Source organism: Penicillium soppii (genome assembly GCF_028829465.1).
Source record: "Penicillium soppii strain IBT 18220 chromosome Unknown utg000007l, whole genome shotgun sequence".
Classification (NCBI taxonomy): Eukaryota; Fungi; Ascomycota; class Eurotiomycetes; order Eurotiales; family Aspergillaceae; genus Penicillium; species Penicillium soppii.
Window position 1 is genome coordinate 2,048,932 of NW_026643237.1, and position 21,213 is coordinate 2,070,144.

The 21,213-nt window shown below is 49.5% G+C and overlaps 6 protein-coding genes across 6 annotated transcripts; 3 read left to right on the top strand and 3 right to left on the bottom strand.

Moving 5' to 3' along the window:
• Positions 1–1,499: 1,499 nt before the first annotated feature.
• On the top strand, positions 1,500–2,993 carry N7529_010032 (glycoside hydrolase family 71 protein; the record flags this gene model as incomplete). Its single annotated transcript, XM_057245559.1, has 4 exons — positions 1,500–1,628; positions 1,697–2,228; positions 2,282–2,413; positions 2,488–2,993. 4 exons carry the CDS (start codon positions 1,500–1,502, stop codon positions 2,991–2,993), a joined length of 1,299 nt encoding a protein of 432 aa, XP_057093822.1.
• A 1,609-nt stretch (positions 2,994–4,602) lies between these two features.
• N7529_010033 (uncharacterized protein) lies at positions 4,603–11,619 on the bottom strand (the record flags this gene model as incomplete). The annotated part of the gene is made up of 1 exon (XM_057245560.1): positions 4,603–11,619. The coding sequence occupies one exon, from the start codon at positions 11,617–11,619 to the stop codon at positions 4,603–4,605; it is 7,017 nt and encodes a 2,338-aa protein (XP_057093823.1).
• Positions 11,620–11,905: 286 nt separating this feature from the next.
• N7529_010034 (uncharacterized protein) lies at positions 11,906–12,186 on the top strand (the record flags this gene model as incomplete). Its single annotated transcript, XM_057245561.1, has 2 exons — positions 11,906–11,960; positions 12,029–12,186. The coding sequence occupies 2 exons, from the start codon at positions 11,906–11,908 to the stop codon at positions 12,184–12,186; spliced, it is 213 nt and encodes a 70-aa protein (XP_057093824.1).
• A 555-nt stretch (positions 12,187–12,741) lies between these two features.
• On the bottom strand, positions 12,742–14,039 carry N7529_010035 (PAPA-1-like domain-containing protein; the record flags this gene model as incomplete). The annotated part of the gene is made up of 3 exons (XM_057245562.1): positions 12,742–12,996; positions 13,060–13,166; positions 13,223–14,039. The coding sequence occupies 3 exons, from the start codon at positions 14,037–14,039 to the stop codon at positions 12,742–12,744; spliced, it is 1,179 nt and encodes a 392-aa protein (XP_057093825.1).
• An 835-nt stretch (positions 14,040–14,874) lies between these two features.
• N7529_010036 (peroxisomal membrane protein PEX14) lies at positions 14,875–16,191 on the top strand (the record flags this gene model as incomplete). Its single annotated transcript, XM_057245563.1, has 1 exon — positions 14,875–16,191. One exon carries the CDS (start codon positions 14,875–14,877, stop codon positions 16,189–16,191), a length of 1,317 nt encoding a protein of 438 aa, XP_057093826.1.
• Positions 16,192–16,657: 466 nt separating this feature from the next.
• sec31 (putative protein transport protein (SEC31)) lies at positions 16,658–20,766 on the bottom strand (the record flags this gene model as incomplete). The annotated part of the gene is made up of 6 exons (XM_057245564.1): positions 16,658–16,702; positions 16,763–17,061; positions 17,119–20,158; positions 20,214–20,319; positions 20,381–20,497; positions 20,558–20,766. 6 exons carry the CDS (start codon positions 20,764–20,766, stop codon positions 16,658–16,660), a joined length of 3,816 nt encoding a protein of 1,271 aa, XP_057093827.1.
• Between the last annotated feature and the right edge of the window lie 447 nt (positions 20,767–21,213).

Here is a 21,213-nt window from a genome sequence, read left to right on the forward strand (position 1 = left end):
CCTCAACTGTTAAAGCCCCCGGGTCTTGATCTTCTTTTGGTCTGCTTCAACGAGAAATGGAACGGACAAAATTGGATAAAGAGAAGATGGAAAGAGATGGAAGATGTGTCCAGTGAACTCATTACAAAAACTTTACATGAAACTTGATACATTTGGCGTACATGTAAAGAAAGAACCTTATGCTTGATCAGCGATGGAAAATCTTTTGTCAGAGCTTCCGATATCACTATATACCTAGGTAGTCTATCCTGCGGTCTTTGCCGCGAATTACATTGTGTTGGTAGGCACATGGACTTTGCTAATCAACCCTCGAACGAAAGACCGACAAAAGAGGCTTGATCCGTCCATTATATCAACCAAGGAAACAAATAAATTTTTATTTCTACCTGCTTTTCTGACTGTCTTTCTAACTATCTTTCAAGTACCATAAATAGAATTATTTTCAAGAAATAAATGCAACGACAATTAATATGGATGTGTCCCGGCACATGTATAAAAATTGTGCTCAATCTTAGGTGATGGGTATAAAACAACAACATTAAGGAAAAACCTTGCATATATTCGCAAGCACTACCCCACGATCTGCTCCCAATATGCATCCAAATACGTAGTAAGTGCTACATATATCTGCATGAATATGGAGTATTGACAAATTTAGCCGATTTTGGAGTTGAGCGATCTTTTGATGTTGCAGCTTTTTGGTTACCATTAAGGCGACGAAACAAATATTGCCCGAATCGTTTTCTTCTCATCACATTCATTAAACAGTAGTTACTTGGCCTCGATGTAGCAGCGGAGGTGTTTCGATGATCACCTGCTATGAGAATCTTGAATGGAGCCTCGTGCTGAGGTCTCCATCTCAGACAGCACTACTGTAGCATTCGGAACACTCATTGTATTCCCGTTCGAAACTGGATATATCAATGAACAGGTTGGAAAGAGGGCACATGGAAGAGAAGCACGAGTGGAAATTCAGGAACGTGCAATTCGCTGATGCTACCTGGTCTGAGGGTAGACAGCTGGGTTGCATGGGTTAATGGATTACTATTGGGTGTGGGGAGGTGGCGCACATGTGTGATAGGTATCCCTTTGCCCGGGCGAGAAATTCCGGTTGGTCCTGATGTCCCTTCATAGATTGTGTCGCATAAGGTAGTGCTTAGCGGTACTTAATTTTGTTAGGGATCTACACGGTGGAAGGGGTCCCCTTGGGTGTGGTGCATTTACATAGAGATTGACATTATCTCACGTGGCTTGAAACGCACACTTCCCCACGAAGGGTGGTTGCAATGGTGATGAACTCTGCTCAAAGGGCCAAGCTGTTTATCCCCCGGTTTAGTCATGGTGAGGGGTGTATGCAATTCTATTCACTTGCAGAATTGGGCAGTGTGGGAAAGATGATGTCAGTAGATGTGAACGATTGTATATATATAGGATGATTCCAATCCCCGAGTGATACAATTATATACTCAAAGCAGATGTTTTGGACAACTTCTATCAATATGATTTGGAAAACTCTTTTAGGCCTTGCAGCCACTTTGGCTTACATTTTTCCAGCTCTTGGTGCCCCGAGTTCCGGGCTAGGGCTTGCTAGTCGATCAACGGACAAATATGTGTTCGCTCATTTTATGGTAAGTCAACTATTCCCCGGGTGGTTTGAAGTTTTCATTGTGTATATTCACCTTGGATATCTCTGTAGGTCGGCATTGTGGAGAACTACCAGCTGGCAGATTGGAAAGAGGACATGATCGCTGCACAATCCATTGGCATTGATGCATTCGCCCTAAATTGCGCCAGCATAGACAGCTACACGCCAACCCAACTGGCTTTAGCCTACGAAGCCGCCGAGCAAGTCGGCTTCAAAGTTTTCATCTCCTTCGACTTTGCCTATTGGAACAACGGGGACACCGCAAAGATCACTGCGTACATGCAGCAGTACGCAGGCCACCCTGCACAGATGCAGTATAGAGGTGGCGCGGTGGTAAGTACGTTTGTTGGAGACTCTTTCAACTGGGATCCAGTGAAGCAGGGCACGTCGCACCCGATTTATCCCCTACCAAATCTCCAAGATCCAGCTGAAGCCTCGACGGTTGCTGCTAAGAGTGCCAATGGTGCATTTTCTTGGTTGGCTTGGCCTACAGATGGAGGCAATAGCATTATCCCCGGGCCGATGACAACTGTGTGGGATGATAGATTTTTCCATTTCCTGGCTGGGAAAACATACATGGCTCGTGAGAAACCGATGCAGTACTCGGAAAGTCACCCAAAGCTAACTCCAACGCAGCTGTTTCGCCTTGGTTTGCTACCCACTTCAATTCCAAAAATTGGGTGTTCATTTGCGAAAACTTGCCAACATTGCGCTGGGAGCAAATGCTTTCTCTTCAACCAGACCTAGTTGAGATAATTTCATGGAACGGTAAGCTCACTTGATATTTCTTTTGTCCCAGGATCCTTCTCGCGGAAATACCAAGACTAACCCAAACCACAAAGACTATGGCGAATCACACTATATCGGCCCATACTCCGCACACCACAGCGACGACGGATCCTCTCAGTGGGCAAAAGACATGCCCCATGACGCTTGGCGTGAGTTGTACAAGCCTTACATAGCGGCCTACAAATCGGGCGCAAAGACACCCACCGTCGAAGAGGATAAACTCGTATACTGGTATCGCCCTACCCCCAAGGGAGTAGTGTGCACAGGCGATTCTCTTGGAGCGCCAAACGGTATAAGCATGCTCAGCGACAGCATCTTTGTCGCAACCATGTTGACGAGTCCGGCCACCTTGACAGTGCATAGTGGCAACAATGCACCCGTTAAAATCACTGTTCCTGCGGGAATTGTAACATCGAATGTGAGCATGGGTGTTGGTGCACAGTCATTCACGGTGACTCGTGATGGAAAGACTATTTTGAGTGGCCAGGGTGGTTTGGATGTTCGAGACAGCTGCACTCATTATAACTTCAATGTCTATGTTGGATCGATCAGTGAGTAGAGTGAGCTCTGAGTTATTGAATGTTCACCCAGGTGTGCGAAGGTGCAGAGTGGTCAGGGGTCAAATGCGATTTTTATGATCAGAAATTGAAAGACATAAATTACGATAACGGATGCCCTGTAAGCAAAGTACATTACCAAGCTAAGTTTAAAGATTAAAGCTATTCCCACCGTACAATTCTATGCCTTTTCCACTAGTTAGTACTCCTTGCTATAGCGGAATGAAAGCTTATAGACTTGCTCCTGAAGATCGAATCTCTAGGTAGGGGTTTTAAAAGGGAATTAAAAAAATATGTAACAATAGGGTATAGAGAGGTCTAGATTAGGGCATCTTCAGGCATCAAAACTAGTTCAAATGCATTTGAACTATGACCGCTACAGACCTTCGTAATACAGGTGTTTTTAAGATATCGAAAATAGCACAAAGTGTTACGAAGAGTAATCAACTTCATAGTACAGGTGTAATATGTGAAGTCTGGACTCAATGAAGAACTACTACATATCACATATGCAAATTATTGGATCAATAATTCCATAGAACAAGGTAACTTAGACCATTACTAAATAGTATATAGTTGTCACTCATAATTCAGCAACGTGCTTTTTCCAAAGTATTCAAGTATGATCTCAGCCCTACGGATCTGTTGCCATGATCTACAGGCATTAACATAAGTCACGTGTTGTTATGGGGCCACCACCTTCCCGATTAGGCAAATATAGTTCCTACCTCAAACAACCACTTCACCTGCCAAAACACAGCAACTCGGTGCAATTTTCTGCAATCCTCGCAAGAAGCCTCCAATACTCCCCTCTTCCCCCCTTCTCTATGATGACAAGCTCAACAACCACAAATATTCAAGATTCTTTGTATATAAAAAAAATGGGAGTAAAAAGAAGAAAGGAAAGCAGGAGTTTTGCCTCCACCTCCACATCAGATCATTGCTTAGAGCCGCGACCCACATATCCAAGACATTAGACTAGCTAGAGTGGGTCATAAAATTTCTTAGAACATAGTCCTGAGATATAAAAAGCAATTCAAAAAGTGAGCACTTTCAAAAGCTTTCTGTAATGGAAGAAAGAAAATAGAAAGAAACGCAAAAAATGAACCCTCTTTTAAGAGCTTCGAACCTTGGGGCCAACCAGATGAGCACACCTACCATGGGAAAGCACTGCGAGCAGTGCCCCAGTGACCGTAACCACTCGGCTAGGCAGAGGATTCTCAGAAGGGGTACCCTTTGAGGCAAGTTATATGCACGCTCCCTTAATGCCATAGGATTACATACACTTCAACATACACAGGAAGGTGTATATCCTCAGGCTTAGGTATAGCCCACTCGCAGTCTCAAGTGCTGGACTTACAGCAACTATATATCACCTCAGGAGAACATAGCAACTCAAGGCACCATAAGCCTCGAAACCCACTGTTTCTGTTTTTGCTTCTTACTTTCCATATGGAACTTTCGAGTATCACTTTATATTGCTTTTCTTTTTTCTTTGGATACTAGTACAGTGGCATTGTAAATACAAGATATTATTACTTGACTTCTCTAGATACTCATAACGCGTTATCTTTCTGCCCCAACACCGTCTATCTTTAACAAACAATAACCTCAGAACAACTCCAAACTCACTACACGACTATTAAATCCTCTCGCTGCTTCTTCGTATGCTTTCCTTGCTTCATTTTGGCTAGCCATGACAACGGCAATTCGAGGCTCGATAGTGATTTCCTGCGACTCGTGACCAGGACGCGTAAAGTAATACTTGTCTTGGTGATATGACCATTTGCTGAGATATGCTTGGAGATCTGTCGAGGCGAGGTGGTGGGCTGTGTCAAAGAGCTGAATTTTCCTGCTATCTGCCGAGGCCGGCTGACCGGGGAATGTGACGTAGACACTGACCGAGAGCGAGTCCGCATCTAGGTCCGCAGACTGCAGACATTCAGTCGCAGCCTTGATGAAGCTGTGGATCCACTTGATGTGCACGAAAAGACCCTCGCATGTGTCAGTAACGCGGTCAATGTAGTCGACTATAGGCAGAACGGAGGATACCATCTCGACAAAGGCACCGATCATAGACAAAGTCGCAGGACTCTGTAGACGGTGACGACGAGATGTGACGATGCTCAGTGCTTGACAGGACGCCCGACATACAATGTCGATCATCTCAATGACAGACGACACGCAAGCTGGATCGAAAGTGTCTATGCTGCGAAGCAAGTTCTGGAATTCCAGCGTGATGGTCTGGATGATGGGATGAGCGAGAATCCAGGCGGCGCGATTCTCAAGTGCTGCTTCGAGATAAGCTGGGAATACACACTGCAACAGAACGGTGCGAAGAGTGGGCTTTTCGGGGTTTCCAGCCTCATAAGTATCTTTCATCGAGGTGTGGAGCTGGTCAACCAGGTAAGTCTGTTGACAGTCAATTGCGGCACGCTCGGAGAGGCTCTGGATGAACCCGTTAAGGGTCAAAATTTCTTTGCTGGAGAACAGCTTGGGTTCATATCGTTTCAGTTTCGCAACAATGTAGCGTGGGTCATGAGATGGTAAGGGGAATGAAGCGGGATCTGTAAAGAATGGGTCGATGGGTTTCATGTCGCTGGTATGTTGCTGAAGGAAACCAATAACGTTATGCACGAATTTGACGTAGGTTCCTTGAACAGCTTGTGCCGTTCCATTCCCGAGCTCTTGGTAGTTGTCTTTCATGGAAGTCATCACCCGCTGAACTATCTCAGAGTACTCTTGCTTTGTCGCGGAGAATTTTGGATTGCTTGAAAGCTCCATGTCCTGTAATTGTTGGCGCATATTGGAGAATAGACTGGAGAGAAGAGATATTCGCCGAGAATTGATTTCCTCTAAAGTGATCGTATACCGGCCAGTCTTCTTATCCTTGAAGAAAGGAAGATTGTGAAGCAAGGGATCCTGGGAACTTGCGTTCATAAGAGCATCAGAAAGACGATGTTGAAACTTCAGCATCGAAGAGCGCTCAACCAGCGATGACATCCACAAGCTGATAACCTCGACCCGACAGTCAGAAAGAATGCACGCATCTTTTTCAAGACATAAGGCGACGAAGAGTGGAGCGAACTTCCGTGTTTGAACAGTCCTTCGAAGACGCGTCCATGAATCATCGCCGTATTCACTCAAGTAATTATCCCAACTCCGAAGTCCATGGCGTACGAGAACACAGGCGACCGAAGTCCAGCATTCCAACACGATGAGAAGCATTGCATCTGCTGGGCAATGGTCCTCACCGAAGCAATTCGACACAAGGCGGGAAACAATCGGATGAAGAACGTTCGCGATATGTTGGACACCTTCACTGGGTGGAGTTTGCGCGTCCCAAACCGCCTCAATGGCATCCCAGTCACCGAACTCCTGGCTGTCTTCATCGGCGGTCACCGCCACAGGGACTTCTGCTGATGTAGCTGTGACATCTTTCTGCGTGTAGACGATCACCACCTGCAGTGCCTCAGATACAACAGAATTGACACGCGGAAGCTTGGGGTTGAAGAGTGAAATGATTGACTCGAAAGGAGTCTTCGCAACTAATCTATACGAATGTTCCAATTTGGGAGCGACTTGCACGGCAGTCCGCAGCCCAGCAAGCGCAGAGCTCAACAACTCCTCGATCTGCCTCTGGTTCTGGGAGATCGTGCGTTCAACAAGTTGCTGGGAGACTCGGTTGTCGCCTGTATTTTGAGACTCGATTTCTTTGCGAGCGTATGAATGTTGTTGATGCAGCTCCGTTACAAAGAAGCCATACCAGTCTCCAAAGGGATCTAGTCCCGAAACATCTTCGTCTGTGGAAAGTTTGAACCGGACAAGCCTCGACCAGGAGCGTAGGCTGATGCTGCATGCTTCACGGTGCGAAGTGGCAGGATGGACTAGATTTCGTATTGTCTCGAGTCGAGGACGGCAACCATCAGGAACGGCCCAGTACAAGGTGCTAAGCAGGTCGTGGTGATTTCGCAGAGCTTCAAGGTCCTCCCGTCTTAATTGCTGCTCTTTGGGATACACACGACCATGGTTTGGCAAAAGGCGCCAGGCGAAATTTCGAATCTTCTTCTTGTCGTACCTTTTCGTGAGGAATCGAAGACCACTTGCTACAATCTTGAGGAAAGTATGGAAGCACGGTTCCCCCGGACGAGCATCCAGAGAAGGATTACCATCAAGTTCGTCGAGAAATGCTGGTGAGCCGCTAGCTTCTTCTAGTTTCAAGTTGTGCAGGGTATTTTTGGCGAAGAAATCGAACAGTGCGTCCAAGACAGGTTTGCATTCTCGCCATCCCCAAGAATTAATGAGGCGATGACACCGTTGGAACAGAACCCGGCAGTAGTTGTTATATGAAATGGGCTGCGTCATAGAATTGGCATCAAAGTGATCCAGGGCAGCAGCTAGAAGCCGTTTCGCCAGTCTCCAGTTGTCATTGACAGCTTTGAAACGATAACCAGGGCGTGCTATCCCAAGTTGATCTACTTCATTCAAAGGCAAGACTGTGAAGAGTCCACGCCATCCAGCTTCCAGACTGCTAACATCTCTCTCATTTTGGACAATAGCACTGTTGCAAGTCTCGAATTGAAGTTCTTCAAAGTAACCCTTGTAATGATCCGAGTTATGCAAAATATGCGTGATAACGACATAAGCCTCCACTGATGGATGATCATCTCGAATTCCTGACTCGCGGCGTTCAAGTTCGCTATTGTCTTTGTATAGCGCTTTGAACTCCGAAGAGCTAGCTTTAGATGCAAGCAGCCCTGCGACATCTTTGGCAGATATTTTGACGAGGTCCAATGCTTCGGAGGCAAGAACAGGGCTGACAAGCGGATGAGAAGCCACTTGACGAATTTGGTTTGATAGCACCATATCAAAGCATGCAATTTTGACTAGCCCGGTCTTGTTGTATTCATCACTGCTCAGGAATGCAGTCAGAGGATCTCTCACCTGAGAGACTAGTCCGGCGGCACGGGTGACGAAACCTGTGCGGTCAACCGGGTCAATGAATACCAGGCTTTCTGTGATGTACTTTATCAACAGCCTGTATAAATTAGATGCAACTCCTAGAGTAGGCGTAATGCCCATCTCCGGGGAGGTAGTAGCACTTCGTTCAACGTTATCGACGATTACATCGAAGACTTGGCCCATCTCAGAGGACACTGTATCGTTCCAGCTTCCCCAGCTGAAAGTTTCATCCTCAACCTGGATAGAGAATGAATTACCTTGCCGGTCCAAGTTACGTTTTGCAACATGCAATGAACGAGAGAACTCTCCGCTTCCTATGAACGTGGACTCGTGAAAAAAAGTATTGTCATGCAAGGAGGTTACGCCAAATTCGACTGGGTAGAAACGTTGGAAGTTGAATAGGCCGCCGACAGTAAAAGATGAAGGGCGTGCTTTTGCGACATGTTTTATGGCAGGGGCCTCCGAGTCATCAGAGATTATCGCGGCAGGATCTGGATTTTGCTGGTACTGCTCGGTATTAAGGTTGATTCGGTTTGGAGTACGTTTCTTCAACCGCCGTCGGGGCTGGGGATGATTTTGATTTGATGCTCGGTTGTCTGGTCGGGCTGCAGCATTGGGCGTGGGTTGTTTAAGCGAGGGATTGGCTTCAGTACTAGTCGACCTATTGTCGGAGAGATAACGATCTAGAGTCAAACTAGGCCTGGGGTTCTGGGATGTGCGTTGGTTGCGATAGTGGCGGTTGATCGTAGACAAGGAATTTTTGAAAATGGCTGGAGTTGCCTTCTGGCCTCTTATTGGCGCTGCAGCGCTAGCTTCAGCAGGCCGAAGGGCGTTCCTCGTGAATGATGTTATTGCACGATTTCTAGGAACGACCCATGTGTGGCCTTGCTTCTCTGGTTGTCGACGAGAGGGTTCGGCTTGTGGGGTTTGGATCGAGGGCACCCGCAATGTCACTGGAACTGGCTCCGCGAGCGGCACAGCACCAGAATGAGACGGGTATTCTTCTGGTTCCGGCGTAGGAGCATCTGGCACGAAGAGATCGGCTTGTTCCTGGAATGCCTGGCTGTATATCTGCGGATGTCTTGAATTTGACGCAACCCGTGGAGCTGGCGGAGCTCGAGAACCAGAAAGTGATTGAGTCTTCGTAGGCTGGTGACGGCGAGCTCTAGGCCGAGGTGGACTTACTTTAGTCTGCCGAATCACGCCCCGTCTCCAATCCCGCAAAGACTCATTTGCATCCTCTGTGTCGCCCCTAGACGCAAGTTTCAAAAACTTCTGAGTAGGGCTTCTCCTGCCAGCATCTCGGCGCGAGTGAGCTTGTCTTGCAGCAATCCTGAGGAAGCGCGGTTGCTCATTCTGAGACTTTGTAGAGACATCTGGCGCATCTAAGATGCCTATCCTTGGACGTTGGACAGTTGAGGATTTCTTCGTTCTCCGTCCTCCATACGAAGCATCAGTCATGCGGGTCTGTCGAGGCCTCTTGGCATGTCTTTCCCCAGTAGATGCACTGCCTTTTGATTTTGGTCTCTTTAGAATATTTGTCTTGTGTCGAGGACCAGTGGCCTTGCGCACAACCGGCGCAAACATGTAGTCGATTCGATTGTCTTCGAGGATATCACCATCAGTCGCAAAGGGATCTTGCGAGTCAAAGCGGCTAGTTACCCCTCGGTTGGTATTACTTGAGACAGGGGCATTGCTGGCATTGTCATTGCCGTCGTCGTCATCGTCATCATCTGAATCCCCAAGGTCAAACAAGCCTCTTGACTGCTGTGTTGCTGGTTGTGTTGAGCGATCACCTCTTCGGACGAGCTTCCGCGCAACTCCTTTTCCATCCGGACGGTGCAGCGCAGCTTGTCGATCTTTCTCCCGTTGAACAAGTTTTTGTTGGTCTGCAAGCTTCTTCTGTTCGATTCGCATATGTGATGCCGGGAGCACTCCGCGAATTTGGCGCTGCGCTCGTCGAATTTCACGTGCTTCGGCATCTGAATCGTCTTCTTGCTCATCACTCTGCTCACTGTCCGACGGAATTGACTGTATACCACCATCATCATCATCATAATCTGCGGCAATGCCCATTGATTCGCTCTCTGCTTCTTCCGTTTCCCGGGTTTCAGATTCTGCGACTCCTCCCGGCGGCGACCAGCCACGGGGAAATCGAAATCCTCCTTCCGAGGCGCGTGGGGTTCTTGACGTTGAGGACAAACGACCCGTGTGTGGAGGACTTGATGTCAAATCGAATATGGAGAGTCCATTCTGGTTTCCAGCAGCTGAATAATCATCTCTGATCCCACGGGGTTTGATCTGTCTGTGCAATTGTCGACTTCCCTTGGGTGTTGCGTGCGATGTTTTTCGTCGCTTCACCACGCGAGCCTGCCCTGGTGGAGCGTGTTCGTGGCCATCTCGTTCACGGTCATGTCTAGGGCGATCGTGCCTGACCGGTGGAAGATATTCTTCCGCCGGAGGGCTCGATGAACGTAAGGCAGGTTCATATGAATCCTGTTCTTGGCTTTCTTCGGCCCCTCGGTGGCCTCGTCGATGAATGGGCAGGCCCATTCTTTTCTGATTCTCTTGCCATTGGACTAGGTCCAGAGCGTATGGTTGTAATTGAATTGTTGTGCGTTTTCGAAATCTCCTCTGTGCTCCTTGAGGCAGTTCCCGCAATACTTCTTCGGGGATGTCAATATCAGGTAATACGTCTTTTGCATTTGCATTTAGTTGGGACAGTATTCCTTCGCGTGAGGCTACCTGTCCATCTCCAGGGAATCCTGGCTCTGTCTCTTTGTCGCCATTGGCATGGTTCACCCGGTCTTCGTTGAATGGTGGAGACCCAATTGACGACGGTGCGGAAGATAATGGAGAGTCATCATCCGAGATTACCTGGGGTGGCGGAGGTAGAGGCGGCTCATCTACTGGCTGAACATATTTCACGACATGTGATTTCTGTCGAGTCCTTTCGGGAATCAACATCAACTCGTCCGGCGAGGAGTTCCGCGTGTTTGACCCTTCACCTTGTGTCCCAATCAATGGGGTCTGTGGCTCTGGTATAACTTGCGATTCTGATTGCAGCTTAACCATTGGGGTTTTCGGTATAGACTTGTGACTTGAAGGTTTTGGTCGAGGACTTTCCTGCTCTTGCGATGACAACGGAATGTCATATATGCTGTCCGTAGTCTTGGCCGGGGTATTGGTGCTCGGAAGCTCGCTGCTCTGACGGTTCCTTATTTTCGTAGCGGACGATCGAGTTCCATAAGTCCTACGTCCTCTTCGTTGCTCTGGGGTCGTTGTTTCATTTTGAGTATTCGTCGAGTGTATATAAGTCCCATTCACGGTCTTCTCAAAAGATTGTCGCTTCTGTGCAGGACCCTGCTCAGTTCTGGGCTTGCTTGGGATCTGGACTTCTAGAGTTATCCTGTTGGGCGTCCGAATAGGAGCATCCTCCGTATCCGAGAGCGTAATCGAGCCATTCTCGGTCCTGTGGTCTCGTTGTCCCTTCGGTTGACTGCTCGACCCTTCCTTCAACGAAGACGACGGAAGATCGATATACTCGAGACTTCCAGGCTCAGGACTATTATTGCAATTGATCTTCTTCGCCTCTAACGAGTCGAAGCCATCTTCCTCGTCCGAATCGGGGACATATCCTCGTTGACGCCATGATTCCATTTGCATCCTTGGCGGGGATCGCCCATGTCTCTAAAGAGTCATTGGGGGGTCTCGGGGCGATAAACTCGTTCGCGAAATGTTTCTCGTGTCGAAAATCACGAGATCCAATAAGTAAAAACTTCGTACAGAATTATAACTGTCTTGATTGCAGGGACTTTGGATATCGGACGCGTGCCAGCGAAAAGCAATTTAGCACACGCGACGGACGCTAATCAGCCAACTGATAACCGATCTCCCGCATCACCTCCGAACTTCAACGTTGAATCTCTCCGTCTACCTCAATTCCTCCAAAATGAGTCGCAATTTCATTCCTGCTCTCTTCGCTATTGGCGTGGGTGTTTTCTCAGGTAAGTTATCTCGTGGCAATGGCCCTTGTCAAGTACCGGTCTCTAATCTTGAATTTTTCGATATACAGGCTATTACACCTTCAACCCGACATTCCAACAACTCCAATACGAGAAAAGCCAAGCAAGCAAGTCTTCATCGCCGTCTGAACCCTCCGCTTCCCAGAAGGGCCCCGAACCTTCTTCTCAGGCAAGCTCAGAGCAAGGTCCCAAGTCGTCAACTCAATGACGATGACGTTGCTCTAGCAGCGGCAATTTGAACACGGAAAAGGGCCTGGATACTATCAAGTATGCTTTTGCTGTCAGAAACTTCGGCACAAAGAGCTATAATAGACGCCGTGCCTCCCCCGACCTCCGAGGCTCCGGCGCTCTCGGCGCAGAACCCTGCCTGTGCCACTCGTCAGGTCTTGTGAATAGACCGGAAACTCTTGTACATGGGATTGATGGATGGGCACCATCTGGTACTTGCGGGTAGAGTACTACAAGGTGATTTTAGAATGGCAGTTGGCTTGTGTACTAAAACCAAGCTTTGTGGCCATTAGTCGAATATAGAAGCCATAATCGCCATGCGGCATATTGAACAATATCTGGGAACCCTCAAAATAGTTGTTGTATTGCTTGACCTTTGAACCCGAAAAGGAGACACAAACACATGCTTTGAACGCCATTCACAGCACAAGCAGGAAACCCAGTCCCTCTGAAATGAAAATCTTCTAGTCCATTCCCAATCCCTTAGTAAATACCCCCCAAAAGCGCCATTCCAGTGTACCGTTCGCATGTAGAATCAGAGTTCTTCGACCATCTTTCCCGTGGCAGGGACAGGTGCGCCAAACATGCGGCCAGCTGGCGTTCCCAGCCATTCTTCTGGTACGCTAACTTTGCAGCCATTAGAGCCACTGATCCAGCGAACCATTGTGGGATCGGCCTTTTCGGTCTCAACGCCTTCTTGGCCAGGAGTGCCGTCGCCAGCCTCATTCGCCGCAGCTCGGCCCCGTCGCTTAGGGGCCTGCTTCTTGAGAAGTCGGTTGATTGTGTCCATCTGGTGTTAAAAGTCAGCGGGGGTTCTTCAGTCCGCAAATTAGAAGCTTTTGGTTGTGTGTACCTTCTCCTCTTCGTTTCGCTTCTCGCTAAGGTTCTTCCTTCTACGGGCCATTTCCGCGCGACGCATCTGTCGCTCTTCGGCGGTCAAATGCTTCTTAACTTGAGGCTCTATTTGTTTGTTAACTCCAATCTCCCAGAATTTCTGGCTGTGGGTAATTTCTCACCCATAGGAAGTTGCAGGAAATCGTTTCCAAGATTTCCTCTTTGGCGCTTGGTCGTTTTCCCGCTTTGCATAGCAAGAGCATCGCTATCCAAATCGTCGTCTAATTCATCCTCCTCGTCGAGATCGTCGAGATCATCGACATTGACGTCGGGGATTGCGCTTTCATCCTGGTCCTCAATCTCACCTTCGGCATCCTCATCTGTGTCGGAAATGGGTTCTTCCTCCTCATCCTCTTCTTCGTCTTCATCCTCATCCATCTCCATCTCCTTGGCCTCAACGCTCTTAGGTGGCTTTGCGCGAACTGGCGCGGCCTTACCACGTCTGATAGCCGGTTGTGGCGGGGTGTCATCCATATCGATGTCGCCATCAGCGTCAGCGTCAGCGTCGGCATCAGCATCAGCATCAGCATCTTCGTCATCATCAACAGGAGCATCTTCATCGTCGACTTCGTCCTCCTCCTGGTCATCGATTTCATCTTCGTCGCTTGTTGCAACTTCTACAATCTTCTTTCGGTTCCGACTGGAGCGGGGTCCCGACACAATGGGATCTTCCCGGAAAACATTGACGGACCGCCGTCCAGCGGCGCGACCACTACCTGTAGCCTCTCGCAATTTGTTGGAGGGCATTTTGACAGTCAGACGGAGAGATCTTTTTGATTGCCCAGAGTTCAATGGAGATCTAGAAACTGAGACCGAAGCAGCGGCAGATACAGATGCAGCGGCACGGGTTTGTCTTGTGGACCTGGTCGTCATATTAGCTTCTGATTCTGGCGGATCATCTTGTATCCCTCGCGATCGATGAGATCGACGGAGCGCCATAGTTCAAAGTGTGACAGGGCACTTGTGTGGGATTTGCAAAAAGAAAAAGACGAGTGAGTGGCAGTAGACCTGTCGGGGAGGGGAAAAGAAGGTAAGATACCCCGGGCCCAATCACCCTCACCTACGGAGTTGCAGGCGGAGTTGCAAACCGGGAAGGCACAGGTTCTTGTATGAGACGCCACGGGGGATTTCATATGCGAACAAAGCGCGAGTTACAGGGGCTTTGCTTCTGCTGGCTTCACTTCCGACAAACCGGCATATATTTAGGGGATACATATTCACCAGGAACACAAAAAAGACTAAGAACTCATCAGGGGTACCATACTCACAAGTACTTTTCTCTAAAGTTTCGGATTCTCCTAGTCGCTGACGCTGGATGAACGAATGAAGTACTTAAACAGCCGTCCAATTCTGCCGGGCGGTCTCTTTATATAGGGATATCAATTTGCTATATTTGTTTTTATGTTCAATTGATTCTGATACACATTAATAGTGGAGATAAATGGGGATTGAAAGTTCTTGGATTCAAGGTCTATGCCTGTATGCAGTTCAATAGAGTCTGGGTTCAGGTAATTGATTCGTCTCACCTACTGGCCAATTTAACATAGGTCACGCAGCATACATTGTTTATGTTTTTCTCTTTCATATATGCCTAAATCTAGATAATTGATAGCCCATAAAACCATACTCTAATTGACTTGAATGACCTTATACTTGTGTACAAAAACAATACTAATTTGTAGACGGTTAGTAGTAAAAGTACATAACTACAGATTGGATGACTGAAAATTTATGCCTAAGGCCTCAACACCGCAACAGCCGAGGTCGAGCTCACATGGCCCCAAGCCAAGTCCGGGGGAAGGTTATCTTGCTCCTTAACTACACCTTCTTTCCAAGGCTTTCACTATTTGGTCTGAAATCTACTAAGAACTTCATTATGCCAGAAGACAACTCCAAACCAGCATCTATTCCCGAATGGCAGAGACCAAATAAGACAGCTAATGAGTCGCCATCGCCGAGCTCCGACAATGCGCCCGCAACTACAACTACCCCCCGACAAACCCTCCTAGACCAAGCATCAAAATTTCTAGAAGACGAGTCCATCCGTGATGCTTCCATAGACCGCAAAGTCTCATTCCTCGAGTCCAAAGGTCTAAGCTCAGACGATATCCAGCAAGTCCTCGGCGTCTCCCGAAATGCAGAGGCGAGCTCAACCCCAACCGAGAAACCTCAAGAAGAGACCCAATCCAACCCATCAACCCAAACCGAAGTGACCCCTTCATCACCTGTCACTGCATCACCACCAACAACCACAATGCCGCAACAGCGCCCCCCGCCCGCCTCCCGCGATGTCCCTCCAATAATCACCTACCCAGAGTTCCTCTTCGAGCAAAACAAGCCACCGCCCCTAGTGACAATGCAAAACCTCATGTACACCCTCTACGGCGCAGCAGGCCTAGGGGCAGCCATCTACGGCGCAAGCGAATACATCGTGAAACCAATGCTCGCAAGCCTAACCAGCGCGCGCCACGAGCTAGCCAACACAGCCGAAGAAAACCTCCAAAAGCTCAACGCAAAGCTAGAGCAGACGGTTTCCGTCGTTCCGCCGCAGCTGACAGCGCGCAAAGCAACGTCCAACGACGACGAAGAAGACGATGACTCCATTACCTCGGACCCGACGGAGCTCTTCCATAGGGACATGGCGACGCAGACAAGTCCCGAGCCTACTCCAGCGCCGTCGACTACTGATGCTGTCAACTCAGCTGATGTCGGCATCACACTGACTACGAAGGTCAACGATCACGTTAGCCGTGTTGAGTCGATCACCTCGCAATTGCGCGGGATTATCGATTCCGAGAAAGATGCTAGTACTTTGGATGATTCCATGCGTACTGGTCTTACGGAATTGCATCATTATTGTGATACGTTGATCTATAGTGCGCCTGCTTACTCTGCTGGGTCGACGTATGGGGTGTGGAATTCCAACAACGGCTCCAATGATAACTCTGGTTTACGCAAGGCGGAGGATGAAGCGATTGCTGGATTTAGAGCGGATATTCGAGGAGTGAAGGGTGCGTTGTTGAGTGCGCGCAACTTCCCTGCTAGTCGAGGTGGGAGACTTGGGAGTGGACTGCCGGTTGGGAGACGATAATTGTTTGTTTCGATGTGATTGATTGAATTATGTATATGCATGGATAGAAACAATATATTACTGATATATCTTAGAACTAGATGTATCGGGTGTCCAGCTTGTTTTGGTCGCTAAAAATATTCCATTTCTAAGCTTGTATTTATCCCAAGGCACATTCATGGATACCTGTAGACCTAGGTAAAATTGGAAGTCACACATACTCTCTTCATGATTCATATCTATCGGCAGTTTATTTTTGCACAGCCTCGTGTAGTGCACACCACAAATAGGAAATGTTGGAGATGTTTGCTTGCTCATCACAGACTTACATCCTTCGAGTAGAACAGAACAAAAGAAAATACGCAAGACATTAATTATAAATGGACAAGAAAAAAATTGAAGAACGCTGAAGTATAGAGGACAAGGCTACAAACCACACAAGTTATAAAAAGCCTTCATCCCTCAACCTAGGTAACATGGCAGTCATTTATGGGGTAGCACGGCTCATGCTAATGAGACGCTTCACACCAACCTGTGTTTATTGTTATTAGTATTCTAGTACACACTCAACTAAAAAATGGGATTGACTTACCATCCAGTTGCCACATTCGTCAGTCCTGTTGGTCATGACCTCGAGATGAATGGAGGTAGCGGTAGCATAATCACGGTTTTGGATTGCGCGGGCTAGGTTCGCCATGTCCTCGACGGTGTTGGGTTTGAGCAGATCCTCATTGTTGAGGTGGTCAAAGAGAATGCTCAGGCGACGCTCGGCGTCATCAACTTGCTGCTTGAAGGCTGCGGGGGCTCGGAGCTTGACACGCTCCATGTCTGCAGAGAGAATCTCGAAGATAGGCTGTGCGTTTGCCGGGATGTGGGAACGGTCACCGGGGGCTGGAATAGATGTTAGTTCGCTATGTTGATCAACAGTCATATAGAACATGAACTCACGGTATTTAGGAGCAGGGGGAGTCGGCCTATGCAACTGGGCTGAGCCAGGCCGAGGTCCTTGAGGTGGAGGGGCAACAGCTTGGGCCATAGGCGGGGGCTGCGTGGCGATAGGGGTGGTGGGTGCATAAGGGTTCGCTGGGGGCTGTGATACCGCCTGCGGGGCATATGGCGAGGCAGAGGCCTGGGGAGGGGGAGGCACCGGTCCACGGGCCTGGACTGGCGGGTTGGCAGCGGACTGGGGAGCCGGGCTCGGCGTATACCGGTTGGTTGGAGGCGGCATATTGGGAGGGGCGTTGTAGGGCGATGCTCCGCGGGGGATCGACGCCGGAGGGGCCATGGTTGATCCCGAAACCAACGGTGGTGACTGGGGAAGAGATGCGTATGGGTTGGCCGGCGGCGGTGGGGAAGGTCCAGGGATGCTAGAAATACCCGGGCTACCAGATGCTGGCGACATCATGCGCGGTGGAGGCACACTGCCCGCCTTTGGCGGGGGAGGTACGGATGGTGCTCGGGGACCGCTGGCCTGGGGAGGTGCTTGTGGTAGGGTCGGGGACTGACTAGGGAACGGGGAAGCGATAGTCCCTGTCGCGGCAGCTGGAGTAGAACGGCGAGGGGTGGGGGCCTTGGCGAACCCTTCTGGCAAATCGTTCCAGGCAGGAAGACCAGTGGCCGTGGTGTAGGTAGTGATGTTTTTAGCCGGCGATTGATTGGCAGAAGCACGAGGAGGGGGAGGTACGCCTGCACCAGCGGGCTGTGCGCCAAATGCAGAAGGTTGGGCGTAGCCGGGAGCTCTCATACCCTGCGTTGGCTGGTATCCAGACCCCGGATTGTAGGCCCCGCCACTGGGGATGGAAGCGTAGGGGTTGGGGGGTTGGGCTAGCGAATTTGCGGTTGGAGGAGGGCCATAGGGATTAGCCTGCTGGTGAGCAGGCGACCCGTAAGCGTTGAGAGGAGCAACAGGGGGTGTAGCAGCCGCAGGAGTAAATGTTGATGCCGGTTGATAGGTATTCGGCTGTTGCGGAAGTGCCTTGAAAGCAGCCTTGCTTGCAGTACCGCCCAGCGGCTTTTGAGGTGCTTGACGAGTGGCAAACTTGATGCGGTTGCGAGCCAACTCGGCTTCCGGGTACTTCTCGGGAACAAGGTCGAGATACTTCTGAGCAATTTGCAGACGTCCATGGCCGGCGACAACATCGGCATACTCGACGTACTTGTCGTACAGAACACTCAAGGTCCATTCCGAGTCCTTGGTGCGCTCAGTATCTTGGAACTTCGTAACTTGGCGGAAGATGGTAACCTTCTCAATCAAGCCTTGCAAAGCACGAACGTGGACAGAGAAAGAAGAGTTGTCCGCATTGCTTTCAATAACTTTTTGCTCGTTCTCGCGGAGCTCCTCAACCCAGATGGCGACAACCTTCTCGAGCTTGGAGCCTGCCAGGAAGCAGAAAGAGGCATCCTTTCGGGCGCTCTTATCGCCACTGATCTGGATTTGCTCTTGCAGGCGGTCGCCAAGGGCATCGCAGAGGTCGGGGAATTCTTTCTCGTCGGCAAAAGTACACAAGGCAGCCATGACCTCCTTCCAGTTGGACAGGTCGGCGTTGTGGACCACATCCCAGAGGTTCTTGCCCACAATTGACGCAAGCAAGCGCATGTAGTTCGGTCCACCCGTTTGCTTAGAGAAGTAGTATTCCTGTGCCTTCTCCACGCACTTCGGGCCACCGCAGATGGCAATCATGAAAGCATCCGCCATCTTATCCTCGCGAATGGCGACATCCAGAGCCTTTTCAAATTCGCCAAGGAGCAAGGAGCGAGTGATTTGTTTCTCTGCTTCGCTCTCGGAGCCATTGAAAATCTGGAATGGGTTGTTGTTTTGAGCACCCTTGGAGGCAGCGAGTTCTGAAAGGAAGCTATCACCCTCAGGGTTAGGATCGAACATGGATTGCAGACGCTTGTGCTTCTTAGCACCGGCCGGTTTGGAAGCCGCAACACTAGACTCATCTCCTTCCTTCTTGTCCAAGCCGAGCTTAGACAAGCTGTCGGCGGCCTCATCGGCCTGATCATTGAACCCGAGGTATTCTACCAAGTCCTTGCGCGGGCTTTGGGAGATCAAAGCTTGCATAACCTTCCAGTCGGCCTTTTCGGCCTCGGTGGAAGCATTCGAGGCTCTAGCCTCACACAGAGAGCGGATATCACCCTCTTTCAGGGCGGTCTCGAAGCTCTCAGTGGCATTGCCAACACTCTCATCGACCTCGAAGGGTGTGATCTTGATCTTGGACACACGAGAGTCCTTTCCAGTGCTGAAAGAGACGACCCGGCCTCCGAAGCCAAACGTGACACCACAAGGCCGTTCAAGCCAGCGAGGGGCTTTAGGAAGGGAAAATTTGGAGACCTGGGGCTGCGTCTGTGCCTTGGCAAAGAAGTCTTCGCCATCTAAGGCCTGGTTGTGATCCGCAATAGCCTGAGCATTGTCGGTTTTGGTGTTCTGCAGAGTCTGGATACAGATCTTCCCGTCGAAGGACGCTGTGGCAAAGAAATTGGGGTTGTGGGGGTTCCAGCGGGTCTGGAAAGTCCAGTTGGTGACAACTGGGAACTCTCCATACGCTTGACCGGTTTGTGGGTTCCAGCAAATGTTGCGGTTATCTTTACCGGATGACAGAAGGAGATCCGGGTCATGGTCACACCAAGAAAGCGAAAGCACGCCTGACTCATGGCCTGACAATATCCGCTCCGGCTCGTGGGAGTTGCGGAGGTCCCAAACATAGAGCACAGGGTCTGATTCGTGAGGTGTGGATGTGATGAGCTTGGTGGGCCGGGCGGGGTCCCATGCGACTGCGCTGACAGGTTTCCGGCCCTTGTTGTTCAATGTCAGGCTCTCCTTTTTCGTCTTGACATCCCAAACCGTGACAAACCCGGCACTGCTACCGGTAACCAGGATGTGAGGAACCTTCTTGTTCCATGCCAAACAATCGATATCGTCTGTGCGGGCCGCATTGTTGCCCAATCGGTAGGGGTTTTCGATATCGTTCAGGTCCCAAATAAAAAGCTAGTAGCATCTATTAGCCAGATATTCAAACAGTTGTTTTCCAACAGTAGCTTACCTCTCCCTTTGCGCCACTGGTTGCGAGAAGGTTCGGGTGTTTGGGGTTGAACTGGAGTGCTTTAATTGCGCCGCTGTGCTTAGTGGTCCTTGAGATCAGAGCATCACTAACAATATCCATTAGCAAAGCTCCCGAAAGTATTTTTCATATGTCAGAGCTGAAAATACCTAGATCCAGCAAGGAGCTTATCAGCGTCCCACAAGTCTAATGAGCCGTTCTCTAAACCACCCGCAACCACACCCCGTTTGCTATCTTCGGATGTAGTCCAGGCCAGGTCGTTGAAGCTAATAGCATCGTCCGGTCAGCATTTAGACATAGAATCAAGTTCCATATTTCCAACTCACCCAGAGTCCGTATCGATCTTAGCTAGAGGCTGCAGCTCTTCGCTCGCATCTTCGCGGTCGAGCCCTAGATCCCAAAGCTCGAGGCATGTCTTGTTGGAGAAGTCGGCATCGACAGCTCCAGCGCGGGTTCCGGTTGCGATCAATGGTGATGCGGCGCCAGGGGACCAGGCGAAGGTGGCCGTCCTTGGGATTTCCCTCAGACGCACCATGATGATGGTAGGGTAGGTATGTTTCGGTGAAGATCGAGACCAATGATTTTAGAGGAAAGAAATCATCCAAGAAATAAAATAACTAAATGAAGGAGAAAGGAGAGGAATCAAGAACCACCCCCTATGAATAATTGACAGTAGGGTGATGCTCTAGATGTTCCAAGTATAGCAGTAAACCAAGTGGCCTCCTGGACTTGGAGGGACCGGGGAACTCGCGCTAGACCACTTTGAGACTCGCCAAAACAACGTCGAGGCCGAGGCACGTGATCCATCCTTCCGTTCTGGGCTCTTGATAGCAATCTACAGCTCGGATTGAAAGTCTTGGAATAAAGAGCCTTTTTCGTCGCCGCGCATCCCTTTTCTTCGGCTTTCCGACTATTGTGTACTGTATTGACGCAGTACTCCCCAGACCCAACACTTCCATTGGTTTCCAGAGCAACTGCACAT